At 35.0% G+C, this 24,816-nt stretch overlaps 2 protein-coding genes across 3 annotated transcripts; one reads left to right on the top strand and one right to left on the bottom strand.

Moving 5' to 3' along the window:
- The first annotated feature begins 4,215 nt into the window (after positions 1 to 4,215).
- tbxta (T-box transcription factor Ta) lies at positions 4,216 to 9,322 on the top strand. 2 transcript variants are annotated; one of them, XM_079878692.1, is made up of 8 exons: positions 4,216 to 4,282; positions 6,482 to 6,746; positions 6,926 to 7,060; positions 7,170 to 7,231; positions 7,347 to 7,408; positions 7,499 to 7,672; positions 8,580 to 8,703; positions 8,794 to 9,322. In XM_079878692.1, exons 2-8 carry the CDS (start codon positions 6,486 to 6,488, stop codon positions 9,056 to 9,058), a joined length of 1,083 nt encoding a protein of 360 aa, XP_079734818.1. In that variant the 5' UTR covers positions 4,216 to 4,282; positions 6,482 to 6,485; the 3' UTR covers positions 9,059 to 9,322. The 2 variants fall into 2 exon arrangements, with proteins under 2 accessions (XP_079734818.1, XP_079734817.1); XM_079878691.1 differs by lacking the exon at positions 4,216 to 4,282 and adding an exon at positions 5,839 to 6,154.
- A 7,558-nt stretch (positions 9,323 to 16,880) lies between these two features.
- On the bottom strand, positions 16,881 to 24,123 carry nudc (nudC nuclear distribution protein). The gene is made up of 9 exons (XM_079878697.1): positions 23,928 to 24,123; positions 23,369 to 23,446; positions 21,166 to 21,378; positions 20,503 to 20,583; positions 20,283 to 20,396; positions 19,602 to 19,796; positions 19,437 to 19,520; positions 19,140 to 19,258; positions 16,881 to 18,514 (listed from the first exon to the last, which is right to left on the bottom strand). Exons 1-9 carry the CDS (start codon positions 24,000 to 24,002, stop codon positions 18,463 to 18,465), a joined length of 1,011 nt encoding a protein of 336 aa, XP_079734823.1. The 5' UTR covers positions 24,003 to 24,123; the 3' UTR covers positions 16,881 to 18,462.
- Between the last annotated feature and the right edge of the window lie 693 nt (positions 24,124 to 24,816).

Raw genomic sequence — 24,816 nt, 5'->3', positions numbered from 1 at the left:
TTAAAAAAAAGAAAAGGCTCAAGGTCTTCTACACTGTAAAAAGGTATATGATCAATATATGACAACATATGTTTTTACATTGCTTTAACTCAACAAAATAAGTTAAGAAATTGTCAACTCATTTTTAAGTCAGTTTAATGTAATTTAAGTTGATATAATTTAAACATCCGAGTTGATTGTATTTAAAAATTTAAACAAGAAACTTTTTTTGTTTGTATGCCAAAAAGGTTCTAATGAGAAATGTCTTACATGATTGCATACTACTTTCATGATTAACAGGTTATTTTTTTATTTTTTATAGGCTATTTACGCCTATATTTGTTTTACAAGCTAATTAATTCAAAATAAAAAAACAAAATTAATTAATTAAAACTAAATCCATAAAATGATCCCATGATGGGAAAAGATTATATATCTGAAGCGCCTGACAGATTCTATACGCTGTTATTTTCCATATTTATTACATTATGCCACAAGATGTATACGACGAAAAAACAACAACCATCTGAATGCAAAACTTTTGAAAGGAGTAAAAAGATCTAATGAGTTGTTATCACTGTGTGTTTGTTGCTGGGCAACCTGACCTTGGAGTGTGCTGTAAATCAGTGTGTTGTCACCCTCTCTGCCTGACCTGTGTGCTCACACTGAAGTGAGATGGAGAGCCATGTATCCATGCCAACATGCTTTATTTTTAATATTAGACATAAAAAAAAAAACGGTTCCCTAACCATTCAGCATTGTGATGCTTTCACCAAACGCAACATGTTCCTGGATCGACATCGGTGTTGATCCTGGAACAACTTTCCAATCAAACATTTAGATTTGAAGTTTATGACAAGTTTACAGTTTATGTCAAGTTTAGGCTTACAACATGGATTAGGTGGTTCTACATCAGTGTTATTTACCTATCATTTCCCTCTGATTTTAGGGTTAAGTTATTGAACTAGTTATTGAACAAAAAAATATGTTGACCCATGAACGCATCTAACTCATCTTCACTACATATTTCGTATTGTATGAGTAACTTGTTCGTAGTAAAAATATTAATAATTTGATCACATAGTATTATTATTATCATAGTGTGAAAGAGCTTGTCACAGATAAACAAGAATACTTCAATGTTGGTGGTCTGGATCGGACGTTTTGCTTTTTACACCATAGAAAAAACAGTAATAAAAAATAAAATTGTGGTAACACTTAACAGTAAGGTTTCAATAGCTATCTACATTAGTTACCTTGAACTAAGAATGAACACTATATTTATTAATCTCAGTTAATTCTAGTATTAGTACATATTTAAAAACAAAAATTGTATTTGTTAACATTAGTTAATGCACTTTGAACTAGCATGAACAAACAATGATCAGCTGTATTTTTATTAAAATGTATTGCTCATTGTTAATTTATGTGTTAACAAATGAGACATTGTTGTAAAGTACAAGTGTAAACTGCATTAGATGTATGAAATTGTATGTATATAGTGTACAAAATGTAATATAGACTAAAGCATACAATGTTTGGGGTCTGTAAGAAAGTTTCTGAAAGAAATTGATAGTTCAGCAAGGGCGCATTAAATTGATCCAAAGTGACTTTTATGATGTTACAAAACATTTCTATTCCAAATAAATGCTGTTCTTTTGAACGTTCTGTTCATCAAAGAATCCTGAAAAAAAGAGTGTTTCATGGTTCCCACACAAAATATTAAGCAGCACAACTGTTGTAAACATTGATAATAATAAGAAATGTTTCTTGCATCAAATCACCATAGAATGATTTCTGAAGGATCATGTGACACTGAAGACTGGAGTAACGATACTGAAAATTTATCCAGGAATAAATTACATCTTAAAATATATTTTATTAAAAAACAAATATATTTAATTTTATTTGTATCTTTTTGTTGTTCGAAATAAAATAAATAAATAATATTACTGTTTTTACTGTCATTTTACTGTAGTTTTTAGCATATATTCAAAAACAATGTAAAATCGTATGTAATGTAATCTTGTATAATGTATACCTAAATTATATATGAGTACTGTTGAAATTGGGCATTAGTGCACATCTGAAATCACCGTCATCAAAAATTGTTGGTAATGTGGAAGGAAGCATTTTCAGTGTTTAACTGTCAAACTGAAAAGAAAACAACAAGAACACAAACATGCAATTTCATACTCCTGACTAGATCAGCTTAGAGAAACTCCCTCTCCTCTATGATTTTCTCTCACAACCTTCTGTGCCGGCTGTTTGTTTCTTCAGCTCTCACCTCACTGTGTCCCACAGGATAAAGTTCATCAGAAGCTTCTGAAGCAATACCATCTTCTCTCCCTCTCTCATTAGCATCCAAAAGGTCTGATGTCTATTGCGGGGAGGGGGGGCCGAGAGAGAGGGGAACAATTACCGTCCCTCCAGTCTTTTTTATCCTTTTCAAAGGGCAGGGTGATTAGGAGAGGAAAGTTTAGATTTCCTGAACTTGAAGTGGAAACGCAACAGTGACAGACGCATCTTGAGACTCAATCCACATCTGGCTGAGAGCGGGGGGAGTGTGTCTGTGTGGACGGCAGTACTGTAAACTCTCTCTCTCCACACACACACACACACACACTGTCCTTCAGTCTTCTGTTATAAAGCCACTTCATATACAACGACAGCTGTGCTGAAGAAACCCAAATTCACCTAGTTTCAAACTGGAAAGTAAATACACAGCCCAGATTTTATTTAAAAATTTAGATTTTATTGATGCTTGCATATTGCATGCACTCGTGTCAGTTGTTATTATAGCCTACTTAAAAACTGAAATTGAATTCGACATGGTTGATGTGATTACTGGCATGAGAGGAAAATTGCTCAAGAAAAATCCAAGTTGCTGCCAAAACTTTTGAGAGCAGCAATCATAACAGCACTGAAATGATTAACACATCATTGAGGCTAACATATGATTAAGTGATGATGATTAACATAATACTTCATTAAAAAAATACCAGTCAATTTTGGAGCTTAACTGTCTCCAGAGATTACATAACACATTTTTGTGTATTATGACACATTGGATAGATATAAAAACTATATGTACACACTGTTTGTATCTCAAACAGTGTCAAAACCAGTGAGAAAAAATTAAATATATGTTTGTTGTATTATGTTATGTAAGTATAAATTTGTTTGAATATACTGTATACTAACGTAATATAACCTATACTACAAAAGTTTGGGGTCAGTTAATACTTTTATTCAGCAAAGATGCATTAAATTGATCAAGAGGGGCATTTATAAAGTTATAAAAGATTTGCATTTTAAATAAATGCTGTTCTTTCACACTGTCTATTAATCAAAGAATCAAAAAATACAATTTTTATCAATACAATAAAAAATTATTACATTTTGGAGCTTGACGGTCTACACGTGTATTTTTGCTTGGACAAAATTGTGTATGTGTGTTTATGACACAATGGACAGATTTTTTTAAAACTGTGTGTGTGTGTGTGGTCCTGGTTAAATTATGGGGACAAAATAGCCCCATAACAATAGCAATTTCCAAAATCATTTTCCTTGTGGAGACATTTTTAAGTCCCCATGAGGAAAACAGCTCATAAATCATACAGACTGATGTTTTTTTGAAAATGTAAAAAGAGAGTTTTCTGTGATAGGTTTATGTTTAGGTGAAGGGAATAGAATATACCGTTTGTACAGTATAAAAATCATTATGTCTATGGAAAGTCCCCATAAAACATAGAAACTTGTGTTTGTGTGTATCTTGTCTCCTTTATTTTCCAAAGACTGACTCATCCGATTCCCCTGTTTACTGATTTAGGCCGGAGAGGAGAAGTGTGGAAAATATGCATCTTCTCTTATAACTGTCCTTTTGTGGAGCACCAGTCCTCTGTAATATTTCTCACCGAGGTGAGAGTGTCCTTATGCCAGAGAGAGGCAGCATCTCTTAACCCCTTCATCGCTCGCACAAAACCTCCATCCACATGCACACAATCTGTATGTATGGAAAACTATATGCAAATAGTGTTTGTCTTTTAATTTAAAAACAGTGTACTTTCTTGTATTTTCATGTGATAACATGTTAACCGGGTTTATTCTGTGTGTGTGTGTGTGTGTGTGTGTGTGTGTGTGTGTGTGTGTGTGTGTGTGTGAGCTTGATGTGACTGATGACAGGCTGTTTGTTGCTCTCTAAATCAGCTGAATCTAAGCAGTGGAAAGGTGTGAGGGCCCTTCACATTTATGGCCCCTGAGAAGTGCGGACTTCATCAACATCCTCTATCATCAACTCCAAGTGCGTCAGAAAGACACTGATTCACAGAGCTCTTTTAAACTCAATGCTTACCATCTTAGATCATGTAGAAATAGTATAATAAGCTGAGAAAATGAGACAATATAAACAGGGGAAGCTTGATGGTGTTTAAAAAAGTAACTGCCACATTTTTCACTGGAATATGATTTTAAAGTTTTCAGTTACATGCTACAGTCCATAATAACATTTATTTTTCTCCAACAAGATGTTTGGTTAAATATATATTTTAGACGCCTTTTTTATTGCAGTTCACTAATGGCCCTGATGCATGACATTCATTTTAGGAGTAGCCTATTACATAAAGTATCTAAATGTATATGATGTCAATAAACAACTTGATATAACTCTCAATTACAAAAGAATAGGAATGTTTAAATTGTTTACAATAGGTTTAGATAAAGTATAACATGTCACAATGCAAGTGCAAGGTACTGCTGTCATTGCTCAACTTCTCATGTCAAGTACCCTAATATAAACGCACTATTGACTGATATTCAATAGGATAAGTAAACAATAGGCCTATCCGATTTTATAAACAACAACAATATTGTTACAGTTACATTTACGGTTTAATGTAAATATTTAAATAGCCTACTCATAAGAAGAAAATATGTTTTATGTTTGTTTTTTATTTTAAACAAAGAATAAAAAGTTCCAGCTGCATATTTAAAATTCAGGTCGAAAAGCAGCGCATAAATATCCCAGATATTGCTGTAGGACACTCATCTGGCTGGAGTCATGCTGGATTAAGGGAATTCACACATATCACCTTTGGGCCATCCACACTTCAGTCGAGCACTGGCGCAGGACGCGTCAATGGCCGCATCCTAATGGCCCGTCCCAGTAAACACGAGCTTTCTCACATGTGTATCTGGGACAACAAAAGATTAGCATTATTCGCAAATATACAGCTGAGTTCAAAGGCACCGAGGGAGCAGACACCGTCTCTCTTCCTTCTTTTGTTTCAAAGGCGAGTTCGCGAAAAGGAAAATATTTAGGCTATAGCCTATCATTCCACGATATAGCCTATCCGATGTTCTTATAATGAGCATTTTGGTCAAAGTTTCAATTAAAATAATTATAATAATAATAATAGCCAACATATAGGCCTATACATAAAAATAAGAAATGCATTTAAAATAGGCTATTTTATAATAATAATAGTCAAAAATAAAAATACAGAACAAGTAAAAGTGTGCAGTCTAAATAAAAGCTAAAAAACGTTGCAAACTGTATTATTTAAAAACATTAAATTAATGAATTATTATAGTCCAATGTAATAGCTTAAGTTGTGCTTAGTTTTCTAATGTTGTCATGTTTTTCTTTTTATTTCATTATTATTATTATTATTATTTACACAATGGCCTGTATCTTAAACGTTTTTCAGTGACTGTAGACTTTCAAGCACTTTAACACTTTGTAATGTGCCACTAGGCTATGTCAAGAATACTTTCCGTTTTGTGGCGACAAATTATCGGGCGCTATTAGGGCGCGATGGGCCTGGTCTCGCGCTCCAGGTCACGCCCCGTAACAGCAGGGGCTTAGTATCGGGCCTTTAAAAGGCCTCCGGGCGCGTTAAAAGGGCAGTTTAAGACGTGCTGTCAAAGCATCGTAACCCAACGGGATTTGGTGATTTCGGACTTACCGCAAGGTTTATTTTATCGGAAATATGTCTTCCTCAAGTCCCGATCAGCGCCTGGATCACCTCCTGAGCGCAGTGGAGAGCGAGTTTCAGAAGGGCAGCGAGAAAGGCGACGCGTCCGAGCGGGATATTAAACTTTCCCTTGATGACGCGGAGTTGTGGACCAAATTTAAAGAACTCACAAATGAAATGATTGTCACTAAGACTGGAAGGTATGTTGAGATTTGACAACAGTTAAAACTAAACGCTCCCATTAGCCTATAAAACACTTTCTTTTTTTAAATCAGTAGGCTGCTCTTGATTTAAATTGTCCGTGAAGTTACGCTAAGTTTTTACTTTTTTTTTTTTTTTTTAAGTTATGCTAAGTCAGAAGTCAGTTATCGCTAAAAAAAAAAAAAAAAAAAAGTTCCAGTCTTCCAACTCGGTGTTTATTAGCGTTCTACTTTTGTCGCGATTAGCGATTATAATTATTCATGTGGAGTTCATTCAGTTTGAATGCTATTAAAATGTTTTGGACAAATATTTGTCTCGTCTTCTAGGCGAATGTTTCCCGTGCTCAGAGCCAGTGTCTCCGGTCTCGACCCCAACGCAATGTACTCGGTGCTGCTGGACTTCGTGGCGGCCGATAATAACCGGTGGAAATATGTGAACGGCGAATGGGTGCCAGGTGGAAAACCCGAACCTCAGAGTCCGAGCTGCGTCTACATCCATCCAGACTCCCCCAACTTCGGCGCGCACTGGATGAAAGCGCCCGTCTCTTTCAGCAAAGTCAAACTCTCCAATAAACTCAATGGAGGAGGACAGGTAAAGGAAATCTTTATATCTCAGTGGTGAAATAAAGAAATGTACAGTAAAAAAAGTTTACAGTAAAAATAGGCTATACCGTTTTTGTTAGGAGTTAAAAAAAAATATTTTTTTTTTTAAAGATTTTGAATATTCAATATTTATGACATTTCATAATCAATATTTTTCTTCTCTTTTAGATTATGTTGAACTCTTTGCACAAATACGAACCCAGGATTCACATAGTGAAAGTCGGCGGGATTCAGAAAATGATCAGCAGTCAGTCTTTTCCTGAGACCCAGTTTATTGCGGTCACAGCTTATCAGAACGAAGAGGTGAGTGTTTGTTAAATGACGCCTGAGATGTGTCCTCGACCTTCATAATGTTGCATTAATCTAACATTTCCCTCCATATTCATTAGCTCTAATCCTTAATTATTTTCAGATCACAGCTCTAAAGATCAAGCACAACCCGTTTGCCAAAGCATTCCTGGATGCCAAAGAAAGGTACAAGAAAAAATACAATTACTAGTCGTAATTTCTCTTTAAAAGTCATTCTGTAACCCCGTTTCGATAATTGATGTATGTGATTACAACTGAAATTTTGTTGTCATGTCAACAGAAGTGACCACAAGGACATCCCAGACCACAGCACTGATAATCAGCAATCTGGATATTCACAACGTAAGTGAACCAACACTCAAATGAACTATACGAAATCTTCCCCTCAAACAGTGTCATATAGTATATTTAACATTTGTCTCCCTCCAACAGTTGGTGGCTGGTTCCTGCCCAGTAACGGCCCTATGGGCCCCAGCAGCAGCCCTCCTCAGTTCAGTGGGGCCCCTGTTCACTCCTCTGGCTCATACTGTGAGAGATACTCCAGCCTGAGGAACCACAGGGCTGCCCCGTATCCCAGCCATTACCCCCACCGCAGCACTACCAGCAGTAAGAGCAAATACATTCAGTTCAATTCAGCTTAAAGTACTTTACTGGCATGATTGTGTTTACATGCATTATTATATATGAAGGCACTTTATTTTAAGGTGTCATTGTTACATTGTAATTATATATGTAAGTACTGAGTAATATTAAGCAACTACATGTACTTACTATAGTGTTAGGGTAGGATTAGGATTTGGTTGAGGGTTAGTAGCATGTAATTATGCATAAATTACTATGGTAAGTACATGTAACGTATCAAGGACTGTCAGTATTACAGTGTAGTTATACATTTAAGTACTGAGTAATAATAATTAACTACATGTACTTACTACACTGTAAAAAATTTCTAACCCTCCCAAATCAAAAATTTCAAGTGACCGATAACATCTAAATTTTTCAATTGGCCCAAGTGAAATTCTGTAAATTATAAAATTAAATTTAAGGATTTTCACTTGGGCCAATTGAAATTTACAGAATTTCACTTGGGCCAATTGAAAAATTTAGATGTTATCGGTCACTTGAAATTTTTGATTTGGGAGGGTTAGAAATGTTTTACAGTGTATAGGGTTAGGATGAGGGTTAATTGCATGTAATAATGCATAATTTATAGTTGTTATCACGTGTAACAATGACACTGTAAAATACAGTGTAACCATATATATATTTTTAAATATAAGTACGATGTAAAATGTGTATGTACACAATAAGTGCATTGTGAATATTAGTTCACAGTACACTTTGACTGTATTGATCAAGGCAATGGTTTCTGAGGGTGTGCAGTTGAAAAAAAAAAAGTAAACCTTTATATTTAAATCTCAGGCCATTTTAGCACAGTAATTCATAGCATTCTGAAAGTGTGTTTCATTTGATTCCCTTCCATTTATTTCCTTTACTTGTATTTTGCTTTTAGATAACTACATGGACAACTCTTCAGGAAGTCTTGCTTCTCACGATAGCTGGTCAGCCCTGCAGATACCCAACTCTAGCGGCATGGGCACCCTGGCCCACACCACCAACACTACCTCTAACACCAGGTCGGGACTTTCTACACATTCTTTTTTTGTATTAATAACAATGACTGACCCATGGATTCACTAACTAACCATGTACTTTCTGCGTTACAGCCAGTACCCAAGCTTGTGGTCCGTTGCGGGGACCACCCTCACCCCGTCGGGCTCAGCATCGGGGTCCATCACCGGCGGCCTGACGTCTCAGTTCCTGCGCGGCTCTTCGGTGTCCTACTCTGGGCTGACCTCTTCTCTGCCTGTGTCCTCTCCCTCCTCGATGTATGATCCGGGCTTGAGCGAGGTTGGCGTGGGAGATGCCCAGTTTGAGAGCTCCATCGCCAGGCTTACGGCGTCCTGGGCTCCTGTGGCACAGAGCTACTGAGTTCCAGATGAATCCCAACTGAGACTCTGGGACTGATGGTGCAGTATGGGACATGATCTGAGGTGGAGATCCTACAAAGGCTGGCCTACTTCCAGAGGGAATCTAGAAGAGCTTCTCGCCGTTTCGACAATCAGAAAACGGGTCCATTTTTAAATTCACATCTTGCGAGTATCACAATCAAGAGCTGATAAGAGACAATCACTTAATCATAGAGTATCTATATTTACAAAAACCATCATGGGAATTTTAGACATCCGCCATGAAATGGGGCCAATTATTATGTTTATTCTTAATAATATTATCTAAAATATTAATAAGACCAAATCGTGCTGTTGACTCACTAAAATGTATATGTGTGTAAATAAATAGAAATTAACGACCATTTTCATTGTATTACAGTAATAACTGTAACAGTCTTACATGTGCTTTGTGCAAGAGAAAGACAGACGTTGCTGTTTAGTCTGAAATGGTGAACAAGTGACCCTGTAGTTATGTCTGCAATCCGTCCTATAGAGAAATCATTTGTACATATCTATCTATTTGTATTTGTTGGACTCTTTGTGAGTTTTATTTATGTCATTTTAATAATAAATTAAATTTCTTTCTTTTTTTCTGTCAGACACTTGCCAGTGGTCTTTATTTATCTTGCATTTTTTCTTAAATACTTGTCGTATTATTGACATTTGGCTTGTTCAAGGGACTTTATGTACACATCTTGACATTGTAAGGAACAAAAAATAACACACTGCTAGTATTATCAGAATATCAATTGATCATCTTAAGAGGGTGAATGTGAACAAAAATGAACAGTTCATTGAAGTTCTTCAATAAACAACCCAAATGTAAATTATTCAAATTTAACAGCTATCAAAACATATTTCTTAATAACAATAACGTCCTAACTGATAATTGGTGTTAATGGTTGTTTCCTATGAAACAGTTCGGAGGTTTTAAATATTTGCTTGTTCAAATTGATCATAAATGAGACATTATACATGAATAATCTGATAACATACAAGGTTTTTCAGGTCTTTGTGCACATTATGTCTAATCACTTAAAGTCTTACCGTTGTATTATTTCATGTGTATTGTTGAACATCTTGATCTTGAGCTAAATCAGTGAGGCTGGAACTGGACAGCAGGTGGAAGATGATCCTTAAATTCAGTGAAAGGTAGTTTAGATGACAGTGCAGCGGCAGGTTTGTGCTAAATCAAGTTTGGGCTCATGTGATGCGCTTCACAATCTCTCACAGCGCTTTGTTAGAATCTGCAGATCTGTGTGACACATGGTCAACACATTTCAAATAAGAGAAGAAAAAAATCAATAACAAATTGCAAGTGATTCTGATGACACCAATGAGAAAATTAAAATGGCAAAACCTAAAAAAAAACAATAATTTAATCTTCTAAATGAGAGACACACGTTCTCTCTTTTTGCATTAACATTAATGTTGCACACTTTGTTAAAGATTCGTTTACTTTTTAACACATTTGTCTTCTCATATTTGTGCCATACTATTATGTATATTGTTGGAGGTCTTTTATAGTTTTTATGATTAAAGCTGTTAATAATAATAATATAAATAACAACAACAACAATAATAATTATATTATTATTATTATTATTAGAAGTAGTAGTAGTAGTAGTAGTAATAGTAATGGTAGTGAATTGACATTAGTATTTTATTATTATTTAAAGCGTTGTTTAAATAATAATAATAATAATAATAATAATAATAGCAATAATAATAAAAATTATTGTTATTATTAATGGTAGTGTATTGGCATTATTATTATTATAATTATTTATTATTATTTAAAGCATTGTTTAAAATATAATAACAGTAATAATAATAACAATAATAAAACATAATATTATTATTATTATTAGTATGGTAGTGTATTGGTATTATTATTATTATTATTATTTAAAGCTTTGTTTAAATTATAATAATAGTAATAATAATAATAATTATTATTATTATTATTATTATTATCAGTAGTAGTAGTAGTAGTAGTAGTAGTAGTAGTATTGGTAGTGTATTGGTATTATTATTATTATTTAAAGCTTTGTTATTATAAAAATTATATTTATAAAAATATGATTATAAAAATGATAAAAATAGCAATAATCTTGATAATAATAATAATAATTATTATTATTAGTAGTAGTTGTAGTGGTGGTAATGGTGGTGTATTGGTCGGCCTATTAGTATTTTATTCTTATTTTAAAAGCTTTGTTTTCTCAGGTAATCAGGATTAAAATCTCTCATTAATGAAATGAAATGAAACACGTCCTAAACGCTCTCTGCATGAGCTGTGTGTGACTGAAAGCTGCTGATGTCACTGCTCATTGACAGCACTGGAGATCTGCGGTCTGGGCCGTGATTGAGGACTCAACACTAGGGCGTAAATGAAGCCTGGAGGGTCACGGGGACACAGGCAAACAGTAATGAAGGAGCAATGTGACAGGCAGCTGGTAGAGCAGCCATGGTGTGTGTTCCCAGAGTAAAGAGAACAACCCATGAAAGTTCGTCTTTCTAAACAGATCTCTGTCTGTACTGTGTGGAGGTCGAAACTCTCACAGAACGCAGCCCTGAAAAACACTTTGTAAATTGCATAAGCAACAGACTGTTGTGAAAGCACTTGCACATAATGCACAGGTTTTGAAGGCATCCTGACAATTTAGTTTAAATGGTAATCTCTAACATTTTACAATGTTAAAAAATCTGAAAAAAAAAAATAGATTTGTATTTTGAGAGTCTTAACACATATCCAAAGTTTCATTTTTGTACTAAAAAATATGGCTTTAAACAAAATGTTCTGTGCCTCTTCCGAGTCAAAACGGACCTGCATGCATCAGGAGGGTTTCAAAAAATCCTGAGAATCATATATTAATTAAGACTTTAAAATGTCAAAAATGTACAATGATGGATGGGGTGGGCTTAAAGATCTGGCTTGATAACATAAAAATTGGAGGACTTGTTTGCTATGGATGCGATAAATGAGTCACCATTGAGGACGGCACTAACCCCATGGTCATTGTAGGAAGTCACATTTATGTGCATTATGAATAAAAATATGAAATACGGACACTTATAAAAATCCGGATGACATATTATCAAACCAACATCATCTGCCCTCAAATGCTGCTAGCGTCTCACAACTAACATACATTTTCAGATCAATAATCCCAATAGCTTTTAACCGGAGTCCATGTGATTTTTAGTAAAGGTATGAAGTAATTTCTCCTCAAGTTCACACAGATTCACATAGAGCAACCACAGGTGTTTCTTTTAATGCATCTGATCAGTGACGAGTCTTCTCCGAGTATTTCCAGCTCTCTGACTGAGCTCTTTGTCTGTGTGGTTTGTCTGCACACTCATAACATCCTAAACACACACATATGGCAGCCTGCCTGTGTTTATCCTTGTTAATAATAGCTTCATTGGGTCTCTGTCTTCCTGGCAAGTGTGTCTTTTAAATACGCTCTTCAAAGTGTGCTCGGCACACAGGTGAGGAAAGGAAGGCCTATAGGACCCCTCACTGTGAGGACAAATGAGATCATTGTGTTCTGAAGTGTGCTATTTGCTGTTTCCCATTGGTGCCCGCTTTACCCATGTGGACCTCACCAGTCTTGAGTTTGCTTGTTAACACTGCTAACATTGCATGTTACTGAGAAGGTGGATATTGAGAATTATGTGTTTATGATACATTAGCACAAGTCATTCTCTGAGATGGCTTATGTACTTACATTATTTATTTATTTTTTTTTTTATTTATTTATTTTTTTGCATGTGGTGTCGTTTCGAACAAATTTCACTGTAAATTTTTAAGGACAATCACCTTGAATGTTTAAGTCATTTCAACTTAAATGACATTAAACTGACTTAAAACATGTTGAATTTTGTATAACTTATTTTGATGAGTTAAAGCAATGTAAAAAAATATGTTGTCATAACTTATTGATCATATAATTTTTTTTACATCAGGAGAACGATACGTTTATACTAAATTATAAAACAACACTGGTTGAATTGATCATTTCTTGATTTAATTAGATAATAAATGATAGTGGAATGTGGCATAACAGGGTTGAAGAAAATAAAACTAAATACATATGTAGATTTAGTTGTACAGAATGACAGGACTGTTTAGATGCATTAAAAATGCATAGTTTCTAGTACAGGAAGTTGTGCAAATGAGCTAAGACTATCAAATTACACATTTGTTATTTATTTATTTAGTTAAGATATTAGATAACACTTTGTTACACATGTTATGTAGACTTTTTTTAATCTATGAGTTAGATTTTCCTCAAAAATAATTTTATATAATATTTTTAGCATCTTTCCCATATCTCAGACACACATTTGGGACCGAATGATATGCACGTCTATTGATTAACCATTGCAGCATGAAAAAACATTGATGCAGTTAATACATTCTCAGATTGTATTTTCTCATAAATTTCATAAATTTGTGGTTTGTCTGTAGTTCATGTAAAATGTATCATTTTAAATATTTTCTCAAATTTTTTAGAATAAAAAAGGGGTACATGTGGTAATAACATGGTTTTATAAGCTTATGTTCCACCGGGAATTCAAAAAAAAAATGCATTGTAATAAGTGTATTTTCCCAATTAAAAACTCACTTTAAAGGTTTGTAATTGAATTCACACCCCATTCAATTTGGCATAACAGGATGAAATCTGAATGAGTGGGACAAGCAGAATATAATGATAAATGTCAAACGATCCTCTAAAAAAAAGGAAAAGGAAATATATTTGTTAAAGCTACAGAACTGGGGACAGAAATGTCAAACGATCCCAAATCAAAACTGCATCTGAAATCACAGACTTTCCCTACTATATATAGTAGGTGAAAAACACTAACAGTATGTGACAAAAGAAGTATGCCAGAATTCTCAGTACTCATAAAGGAGTTCGCAAAAGTACCCGGATGACCTAGTTCTTCCAGCGAGATTCTGAAGTGTGCATACAATGGACACTTTACTATCCCATGAGGCCACGGGAGAGGATTTGTGAATGGCAGTGAAGTGAGGTGACTGTCGCTGGTAGGTCACATGATAATGACAACATGGTGAATGTGGTATGTCCAGATTACATTCATACTACACACACTCATACTTGTTTAAGTGGTTGTGAAGAAATTACTTATTCAAAATAAGAACCTACTCAAGAAAGTATGAGATTTCGGACACAGCCTTCGACTTAAGTTTTTCTAGATCAATTAACCTTAAAAAGTGACATCAACATTGCTGTTAGTATACTAACAGAGTGATACAGTATATACAGAATGCATGAACTGTCGAGAAAAAAATATTGGTTTAAGACAAAAGAGGATTTACATTATATATTGAAATAGTAGCAGTATTTTAAGTAAATATAATTCAAATGAATCCGCTTGTGATGAGTTTCAATCCATGTTTTCAATGTCATATTGATTTCCCCAAGAAACAGAACACAGAGAATGGCAGCATATTTTCCAGTCTATCCATAGGGACCTCGTTTTCCATCAACAATGCCAATGCATCTTCTATTTCCCGGTATCGGTGCAGTCAGTACAGAGTGAGTGCATGACTGGGTAAACACTTGGGTTATAATGGTGAGTCTGAATGCGAGGACTTGTGGATGAGTTATGGGTCCCTGCTGCCAAAAACAAGTCATCTAGTCTGGAGCGGCCCGTCGTGGTGCTGTGTTTGCCCATCATCTCTCTTGCCTTTCACCCCCACACAAACCCACTTCGCCCTCTGATGTCTGTGTGCCTTCGCTAATGAAGAAATTCTCGTACCTGGGTGAGACATAGCTGTCAGCTGAGCAACCTCCAGCTCTCTGTCCCGAATCTTCACCCCGGCCAGCTCGAAACTACACCCACCGACAGAGACGGAGCGTTCTGGGAGAAAACATTACAGCTGCATCATGCAGAAGTTGGCCTAGCTTTACCTCTTTTCTCAAAATCTCTACCTTCAGATCTCTTTAATATCTCTGTCAATCCTCCTGGACTGCAATGAGATTAAATGGAGAGCAGTTTGCTTTAGGCTGCTTATTTTTTTTGCCTGAGAAAATGAAAAAATCTCAATACAAACTCAAAAACTTCTCATCAAATTATCAAGACCACCCTTGTGAAACAGAAGTACACTTTAACACACTTTTAAAAAGAGTACTTCTTACAGAAATAATATAATTTAACACTCCAGTTCAATGGCTGTCAATGAAGTGAATGTACTATATTTTAGCTTGATGATGTTTTTTTATTTAATATTTTGTAACTTTAGGCGATTTTATTGAACTAAATTATATTTATGGAATAGTTATGATCCATTTATTACCTGTTAACCACTTTTCAGTATATACCTGAAAAGTAAATTTATATTAAATGCAGTTAGCTGAACATTAAGACATTTTTATATGAAATTTCATAATTACTTCTATTGGCTTTCAAATATGGTTAAAGTGCACTGCACTTGTACTCACAAGCATTTATGGAAAACTAAAATATAATATAATGTAATTTCTATATTTAAATGTGTGTGTCATATATTTAAATGTATTTTGTAATAATGAAGTTGCAATTTAGTACATTTCAAATATATCAACTTTAAATCGAAATTATAATCAAGTACTTTACATGTGTTTTATTATAACACATCGAAATAAGCGTACTACTTTAAAGCATGACAAAAATATTTAAAATGTTACTAATACATTTTAAACTTTCACGCTGTAAAAATGTACATTTTGTGAATGTATTATCAAACATGAAGTAACAATACTTTATTTTATTGTGTCGGGGGAAAGCAGTTTTTTCCCCCGACACAATAAAAATAAAGCGAAACACAGGCCTGTAATAAATCAGTTTATGGACAAAAGAGAACAATGAAAACGGTTTTAAGTTTTTCCAAACGGTCTAGTAGGCCTAGTTCACTAAATGATTGGTCTGCTTCAAAAAAAATTAAAATAAAATGTTGTGTTTGTGCTAAACATCATCAAATGTTTGTCTACCATTTTGACGACTGAGCTGTGAAATTGCCTACAAGAGGCAAAGTTACTATTAAGATTTAGGAAACATATGTGCCATTTCACATACAACAAACACTTGCTAGTTTGCACGGGCTAATGCAACTGACAGGCACGAGTAAGATGGTAACTGACACTCTCACCATCATGATGAAGGCCGCCACTAAAGCTATAGACAGTCGCACGATGTCCAAGAGAGTTGTTAACAAACTGCACCCTCGGTTCCAAACCATTAGCAGTGATACAAAATATACAATCAAGCCTGGGTGAGGAATAACTTGTGATAGCCAGGATGTCAGAGGAGGGTCTGCTCTGTCATTTTGCTCTAAAGGAATGGATATTTGAAATACATGATCAGCACCTACATTTGAAATAAAATAAATAAAAACTGCATACAAAAAATGGAATAACACCCATCAGACTTTTCTAAAGAACAGACTGGTTCTAAAGAAACAGAAAAAGGTCCCAAACATGACATTTTTTCTTGTTAAGATTCTCATATTGTGATCCCAAACAGAAAGACTGTTAGTGTGGAGAATAATATTTGTCTTCTTTGTGGTGTAAAAAAGGAAGATTAAATCTTCATTAATATCTTCCTACTGTACTGGGTTTAAATATAGGTTAGAGGAACTGTTTAAAGGAAATGATGGGAAAACAATAGATTCATCTGGAATTACTATTATTTTTAGCCAAAGGGTCTCTGGGTCTCAGTTTCTACCACAGTTCTCATTACAGTACAGTCATTTATTAGCCACCATGATTAAAATCAATAAAACATTTAATGTATTCAATTATTTTTATTTTACAGCAGTAACAACTGTAGTATGATATGTTTCAGTGGGGTGGTAACAATGGTAAAATTTGGAAGGTTGAAAACGAGAGGAACCTTCACGTTTTCAACCAAATTTACAAATTGGCGCCACCTGATGGCCAGGAGAGGAAAAACAAGGTGCAGCTCCCACAAAAACAGCCCGTATTTAAAACCAGTCTCAATGATCATTTGCCAACACTGACCCCTTGTGTCTGCACTATGGCTACATCTGAAATCGCATACTCCGCTACTATATAGTAGGTGAAAAACAGTATGTGACAAAAGTAGTATGTACGAATAGTACAGTACTCATAAAAGAGTAGGCAAAAAGTACCCAGATTACCTACTACCAACGAGATTCTTAAGTGTGAATTTGATGAACACTTTACTATAACATGAGGCCACGGGAGAGGATTTGTGAATGGCAGTGAAGTGACGTCACATGACAACATGGCGAATGTAGTACTTCCAGATTACATGCATACTACACACATTCATACTATATAGAATACTCTTTTTTTAGTGGTCAAGTCATGAAGTGATTCTTCACAAATTTCTTAAATTCTTCTCAAAATAAGAACCTACTCAAGAGAGTATATGATTTCGGACGCAGCCATATTCTCTTGAGTAGGTACTTGTTTTTAACAATTACTTCACGACAGCAAAAAAAAGTATGTTCTATAGTATGAATGTAATCTGCATACTACATTCATCATGTTTTCATTATAACGTGACCTCGCTTCACTGTCATTGACAAAATCCTCTCCCGTGGCCTCATGGGATTGTAAAGTGTCCATCATACTATGCACACTTCAGAATCTCGCCCGAAGTAGTAGGTCATCCGGGTACTTCTTACTGTTTTATGAGTACTGTGAATGCAAGCCCATGACATACTGTCTTATCTAAAAGTAAAGTAGATCAGGATATAGATAAAAGATTTATAAATAAAATAAAATAATTTTAAAGTAATCAGATCTTTAATTAGAATAAATATACTGAACATTCAGAAAAAACATACTGTATTTTTATTTTATTTTAGCAACCTTCGCATTTCTAAGGGGCAGAGCACTTGAGCACTTCACTCTAGCTTGAAATTTAAGAAATTTAGTGTTAAATTTGCCATAAATCTGGTCAACTTGAAAAAAAAATTCATCCTAATAACACTTGATACATTAACTCTAAACCACTCTATAAAACAATAATCTTATTCCAGGTTACCACTGGAAAAAGTGTGACGCTCTAACCAGCAGTCTGTATACGTGACTTTACAGGACATTATAAAACCGTGACAATCAACATATGTTTTAAGAGACTTTAAGAGTTAAAGTTACACAAACAGGTAAGGTTTCAACTGATTTATTTAAAAAAACAAAGACAAAGAAGCAAGACATGGTGTATGATATTTCATCATCACAACATGGAAATTGTCAGTTGAACACTCGTAAACGCAAAAACAAACTCGTGTAACTGATCAGGTTAGCAGAACAGGAACGGTAACCTTGGGTCACATGTCCAGTGATGATCATTCAGAGGTTCATGCAGCACAAACGGCTCTCAGCTGAACTTGGCTTTAGAGAAGTCCATCTCAGGATGCTGAGACATAAACCTGCAGACACAGAAGAATATGAATGATTCAGAAGAGTACGCTTCAACTTTAAACACACAGAATGGATTTATTTACATGACCGTTCAAAAGGTTTGAGGTCAGTAAGTTCATACTAACTGTGTTCTATTATATTCCTGTGAAGGTAAAGCTGAATTTTCAGCAGCAATTACCTGTCTTCAGGGTCACATTATACTTCAGAACCAATTTTTAGAGTTATGCAGCTTAATATTTTTGTGTGGAAACCTTGATACATTTTTCAGGATTTTTTTCTTATAAGCAAAATTCAAAAGAACAGAATTTATTTGTTTGTAGAGTCACTTTGTTCAAATTAACGAGTCTTTGTTGAATAAAGGTACTAATTTCTTAAAAAAAAAAAAAAAAAAAAAATCTTACTGACAAAACTTTTCACCTGTGGTATATATTATGAAATTTTATTTCAAAGTAAAATGTATTTAACAAAAAGAAAATTACATGAATTATTTATTAATTCATATATTTTGGGAGTCGCAGCTCATGACATTTTCCAAAAAAATATCAAATTATCTGAATATTAAAGAGACAACCATGAGGGTCTCTCACTGACATCTTTTCCAGTTTTATGTTTTTTTTTTCTTTGTATTCTTACTTCTTCAGGATATCCTGCTTCTTCTGCTCTTCAGAGGTGGGCAGCCCCATGGACTTCTGCCTCTGATCATACATCATCTTCTCCACCATACTGCGCGTCTCACCGTCCAAATCTGACAGCTGAGAAGATTCCATTTAAAAACACAGCATGGGATGAAAGGGTGTGATTCATCATTTTGTCTTGTAATAATTCAATATTTATTAGACACAATGATCCCTTCAAGCTTGAACATGCTGTTTGAAATCAACCCTTGATCAAAAACCTCACAGTCTTGACTAGGAGATAGTTTGCGCTTACCTTGGAATTCTCTGGGCAAATTTTCTTGGTGTTGATTTCAGGGTCTGTGGCCACAAACCTGCTCCACCACTCCATTTTGTTTATCTGGAATAAACGTGCATCATTAGTCATCCGGGCAAATCACAAACTCAAACAAATGCCATCTATGCACGCTCTCATCAATACCTTCTCAAAATGGATGGTGACCACTTTCCCATCCTCTATGAGCCAAGAGCTCTCCTCCACTTTCACATCATTGCACAGCTGTCCGTCAATCACAGGCGGATGACCCTTCAAGCCGACCTTCAGGGAACGCCGCTGTATGTCCACGACCACATCCTTGCCCTTCAGACGGAAGTTCACATCGAAGGGCACAACCAGCTGCGAGAAGATTGACAGTTGAGATATTGGGGAGAGGGTTTTTTTTTTTTAGATTTAAGATTCTTTTTTTTTTTTTTTTTGTTAAATTATTTGTACAAAAATTCTACCACAATTCCCATTACCTTAATTATCATGAAAATGTTACAAAGCAAAATCTGTTTTTTTTTTTTCATTTTGATTTTGGGTGAAGTACGACTATGTGTTATTTACCCATAAACATTCTGATCTTCACCTTGTGTGTATAATAAATAGTGATGCACTGAAATGCATATGTGGCCAAAATAACAAAAATAGAATTATTTGGAGGGCCGAGATCATTGACTGAAACAGCGACATTATTTAGTGCAGTGGTTCTCACCCGGAATTATAAAAAAGAAGGGAGCGGCAAGGCTAAGGAATAATGTACTGTTAACAGACTTATGTAAAATAACTTTCTGACTGACTGACTCTCTGTTCAACTGGTAAATAAAGAAAAATACGACTCACATCCACTTCAGACAGGGTCTGAGTCCACCGGTAGTTTGAAAGGTCTGCTCCATTTCCAGCATTGGGCTTTATCTTGTCTTTGTCCTTTTCATCTTCCTCTCCTTCTGAGTCCGACTGACATACACACACAAGTGAGCATTAGACATTAATGTAGAGTGCTCAAAACTACATCATTTCAGTTTTCACTGCTATATTTATTAATGATATAAATCCCACTTACCCCTTTTGTGTCTTTTGCTTTTCCTGATGTATCGACATCTGTTTTCTCAGCTACTCCAGAATCTTTCTTTTCTTCTTTTGTCTGAATGGTGAAAGTTACTCATGAATCACATTTGATGCTTAAATGGTGTTAAAGGGATAGTTCATCCAAAATTGTTAATTCTCTCAATCACCCTCATGTTATTCCAAACCCATAAATCTTCTAAACAAGTTTCATTAACATATCTTGATTTTTGTTTTCAAAAATTAACCAAAGTCTTATGGATTGGGAGTAAATGACAGAATTTTCATTTTTAGGTGAACTATCCCTTTAAGGTGTAAAAGTATTTAGTTTATGCATATTTGGTATAAGATAAGGCAATACATAAACTCCCGGTTTCACAGACAAGGCTTAAGCTAGTCCCAGACTAAAATGCATGTTTGAGCTGTTTTAATTGAAATCAACTTGCACTGACATATATTAAAATATGTGCAATTGTTTTGTCTCAAGATGAACACTAGTAATGTTTTTTTTTTCAAAGGCATGTTTATAAAAGACCTAAGACCTAATCCTGGCTTAATCTAAGCCCTGCCTGTAAAACAAGCCCAAACAGTATAAGAACATTTAGTACATAATCAGGGCATAAAAGAGTTTTATGAATTGTAATGGTTTAAAAATGCTCACTTGATTTAATTGTGACTGCAGTCTCTCGGCCTCCTCATCAGTGAGTTCTTTGATTCTAGGCTCCTCTGCGTCCTGTTTCTTCTTTTTCTCCTCTTCCTTCAGTTTGGCAGCTCGCTCAGCCTTCTCTTTCTTCTCTTTCTCTTGTCTGGACTGTTTGTCTTTCTGAACTTTGAGGGCGAGCTGATTGTGATGAGCAAACACCTCTTTAACAAGCTAGAAGACAAATGAAAAGAAAGCAGATCAATAATTGGTTGGAATATCAAATGCTCACAAATTTAGTCAGTATGTAGAATAAGAGGTACATTCAGCAATTGTTCATCATTAAACAATTTATTTTTATTTTTTTTTAATGGCATTGGTTTCTAATTCTAATTAAAAATGTGAATAACAATTTCAAACCATTCCTCAAATGTAATCTTATGCTAAAAAAAAAAACTAAATATAAAAAATTAAATTATATATATAGACACTACTTGGAGTAAATAATGGCAGAAATATTTATCTTTTGGGTGAACTATTCATTTAAAGTCACTATTAAATCAAAATTGACCATTTTTTTTTTTTTTTATGGAATATTGCATTTTATTATAAATTATTTAAGGGCCAGATTTACTAACATCTTATGCCAGCCCAAACCCTCTTTTGGTGTTAAAAAACTACTGTCAGAATCTACTAAAGACACGAAGGCGTGAACAGTTAATTTTGTGGCTGACCTTATTGCATATATGCATTTGTAGGAGTTTCCCTTTCAGATGCAAAATTTATGGGAGGAGAGTATTTAAATGAATCATGCAAGGTGAATTACTAAGGTTTGCACTAGTCAATTTACTGTTATTTGAACCATTTACTGCCCAGAAAAAGCTTGTCTTAAAGGAGAACTCCGGTCAATTTTAACATTGAGCTCATTTATTTGTACATTTGGAGTGCTGTCAATACAGAGAACAACGACAAAAATCGGTGTTGCCTACACCGAGTTATTCTATTTTTAAAATTTGCACCCTGTTGACTTCAATGGGGCAAGTTTTAAACCTGCTTTTAGCCTCTTAACATCCTTGATGTGTCATTACAAGTGCACAGAAAATGTGAGTGATTCCTTCTGAGTGAACACGAGTGAGTCTGACTGCAGTAGATGTGAAAGATATGTATAAAAATGATGTTATTTAAGCCAGCGCAAATACCTGTGTTTACATCCTGTTTTCGGTTGAAGTCCAAAGTAGTCGATTGCCGAGTTCACGCGCGTGATCATAGGTAACTAAACCTATGCGCGTGAACTCGGCTATCGACTGCTTTGGACTTCAACCCGAAAACAGGATGTAAACAGGTATTTGCGCTGGCTTAAATAACATCATTTTTATACATATCTTTCACATCTACTGCAGTCAGATTCACTCGTGTTCACTCTGAAGGAATCACTCACATTTTCTGTGCACTTGTAATGACACATCAAGGATGTTAAGAGGCTAAAAGCAGGTTTAAAACTTGCCCCATTGAAGTCAACAGGGTGCAAATTTTAAAAATAGAATAACTCGGTGTAGGCAACACCGATTTTTGTCGTTGTTCTCTGTATTGACAGCACTCCAAATGTACAAAAAAATGAGCTCAATGTTAAAATTGACCGGAGTTCTCCTTTAAACCACTCTTAATTTGCGGTGCTCTTCATCGATTGTGTTGGTCATTATGGAAATGATCCGGCTGTGTCTGTGTTCTTTAATTTGCGCATCAGTAGATCACGCGCAGAACTTTCCACTCCCATGCCATCAGTGCTTTTATGGGATTGTGCTCTCACGCTAATTTGCCATTTAGTAAATCTGGCCCTTAGTCGTGTAAATCATTATTTTTAAAAAATGTCACGTGTCTTCATAATCTTTAATCAAAATAACTTCCTCTCCCTCTTGCAATGACATCTCTTCCCCGATGACGTGTTTTTCAGCACAGAGGCAGGACAACTTGTCGCTCACATTAGATCACAGCAATAGCAACCACAACCACCCAATCAATTCCTAATGAACAAAATCAAGTCCCGCTCTACGAGAAGTCGTTTTACTCGAATATACGTCACAATAGGGAATAAAAAACTATAGTAACTTCTGTTTCATGCTGACTTTAAGGTGCAAAAAGACAAACAGTCAATGATTCTCAAATATAAATAAAGCAGACATGACTTCAGTTAAATCTTAGTTAGTACAACTGACAGTCAAGAGACCTTCTCTGGGGCTCCGGGCTCTCCTCCCGAGAAGAAATCCGTTTTCCTCCTTAGAAAACTGAAGAATGTGTTCACCAGCTGTCAACAATAATAATGAAGAAGAAATGATTAGAGAACAGAAGTGATACACAACAACAAAGCACTAATGTTCACTGGAATGGCATAACATAGAAATCAGGTTTATGGGTTTAATGGTCATTGATTGATATGCAATGGCTGTTTCAAAACCTAGTGAGCAGCCTAAGTAGACAGCATTATGGACATCCTAGGCACATTTAAATACAGTCTAAAAAGATATATGACTAACGTTAACAGTTAGGTTTTAAAACAAAAACATGTTCTCCACATAATACAACATTGTAATACCTCATATACTTTGTGCATGTATAAACAATAAATGTTAACAGCATATTAATGTGCTGTTTTGCCAACCCAACACTAACAAGCAGCCAAGTTCTCCGTAACTAATGTACATACAGATGTCTTTTACATTACAGCCAGTCATCGTGCATCAGTTAGCTCGGCTGCTAGCATGCAGCTGCATGTGTTGACATGTTACCTCCTGCACTCCTCCTTCATGCTGCTGCGCCATGGCGAGCAACATCCCATCGAATTTCTCCTCCTCATCACCCATTTTCACTACTATTTACTAGAAATGGCAGATTCAAGAACTACAATTTGATGTGTGAGGCTAAGAATCACGCTAACACCGGTGTGTTGCCTAGACTTCCTAGATACAAGGACCGCCCACATAATCTTTAGGACCAATCAGATCACAAACACTTGAAGGACAAACGCGCAAACCAATCAGATGATAGTTTAGAAAGCTGTAGCGGGTGAGGCGGTTCTTGGCGCGCAAAGAAGAGGCCCAAAGACCTTTATATGGGAGAACTTTCTAGAGACCACTGGCACTGACAGACTTATATTCGGACAGGCAGAAGAATAATACATACAGTTTGGAGATTGTCTTTATATTAAGCTCAATAAATGGTCTAGGAAATGAAAAACACAAGCACACGATAAGACATGAACTACTAGACTAGTCTACCAATAGGCTACATGGGCAATTTCATATTGTGTGTACAATGGAATAATAAATAATAAAAATATAAAATAAAATAAATAAAATTGATAGAAATATCATTCGCATAGTAGCTACCTGAGCACATACTTCCATATTCACTATAATGTTTGTCTGTACTCTTTAAATTGTCAGTTACATTTATTCTGTTTAAATAATATAAAATAAGTATTAAATAATAACATGATTATGATGATGTTGTGTCAGCTGTAATAATGTATGAATAATGTATGATACAGTGTAATATAGTACAGCATAATAATGTATGAATAATATATTGACAATGATTTAATTTATAAATTATTTTATATATAAAAATCTTATATAAAAACAATAAAACATTATTTTCAAACATGATATGATTTTC

This window comes from Squalius cephalus, assembly GCF_949319135.1.
Source record: "Squalius cephalus genome assembly, chromosome: 8".
NCBI lineage: Eukaryota > Metazoa > Chordata > Actinopteri > Cypriniformes > Leuciscidae > Squalius > Squalius cephalus.
This window is presented reverse-complemented; position numbering and strand designations above follow the sequence as displayed.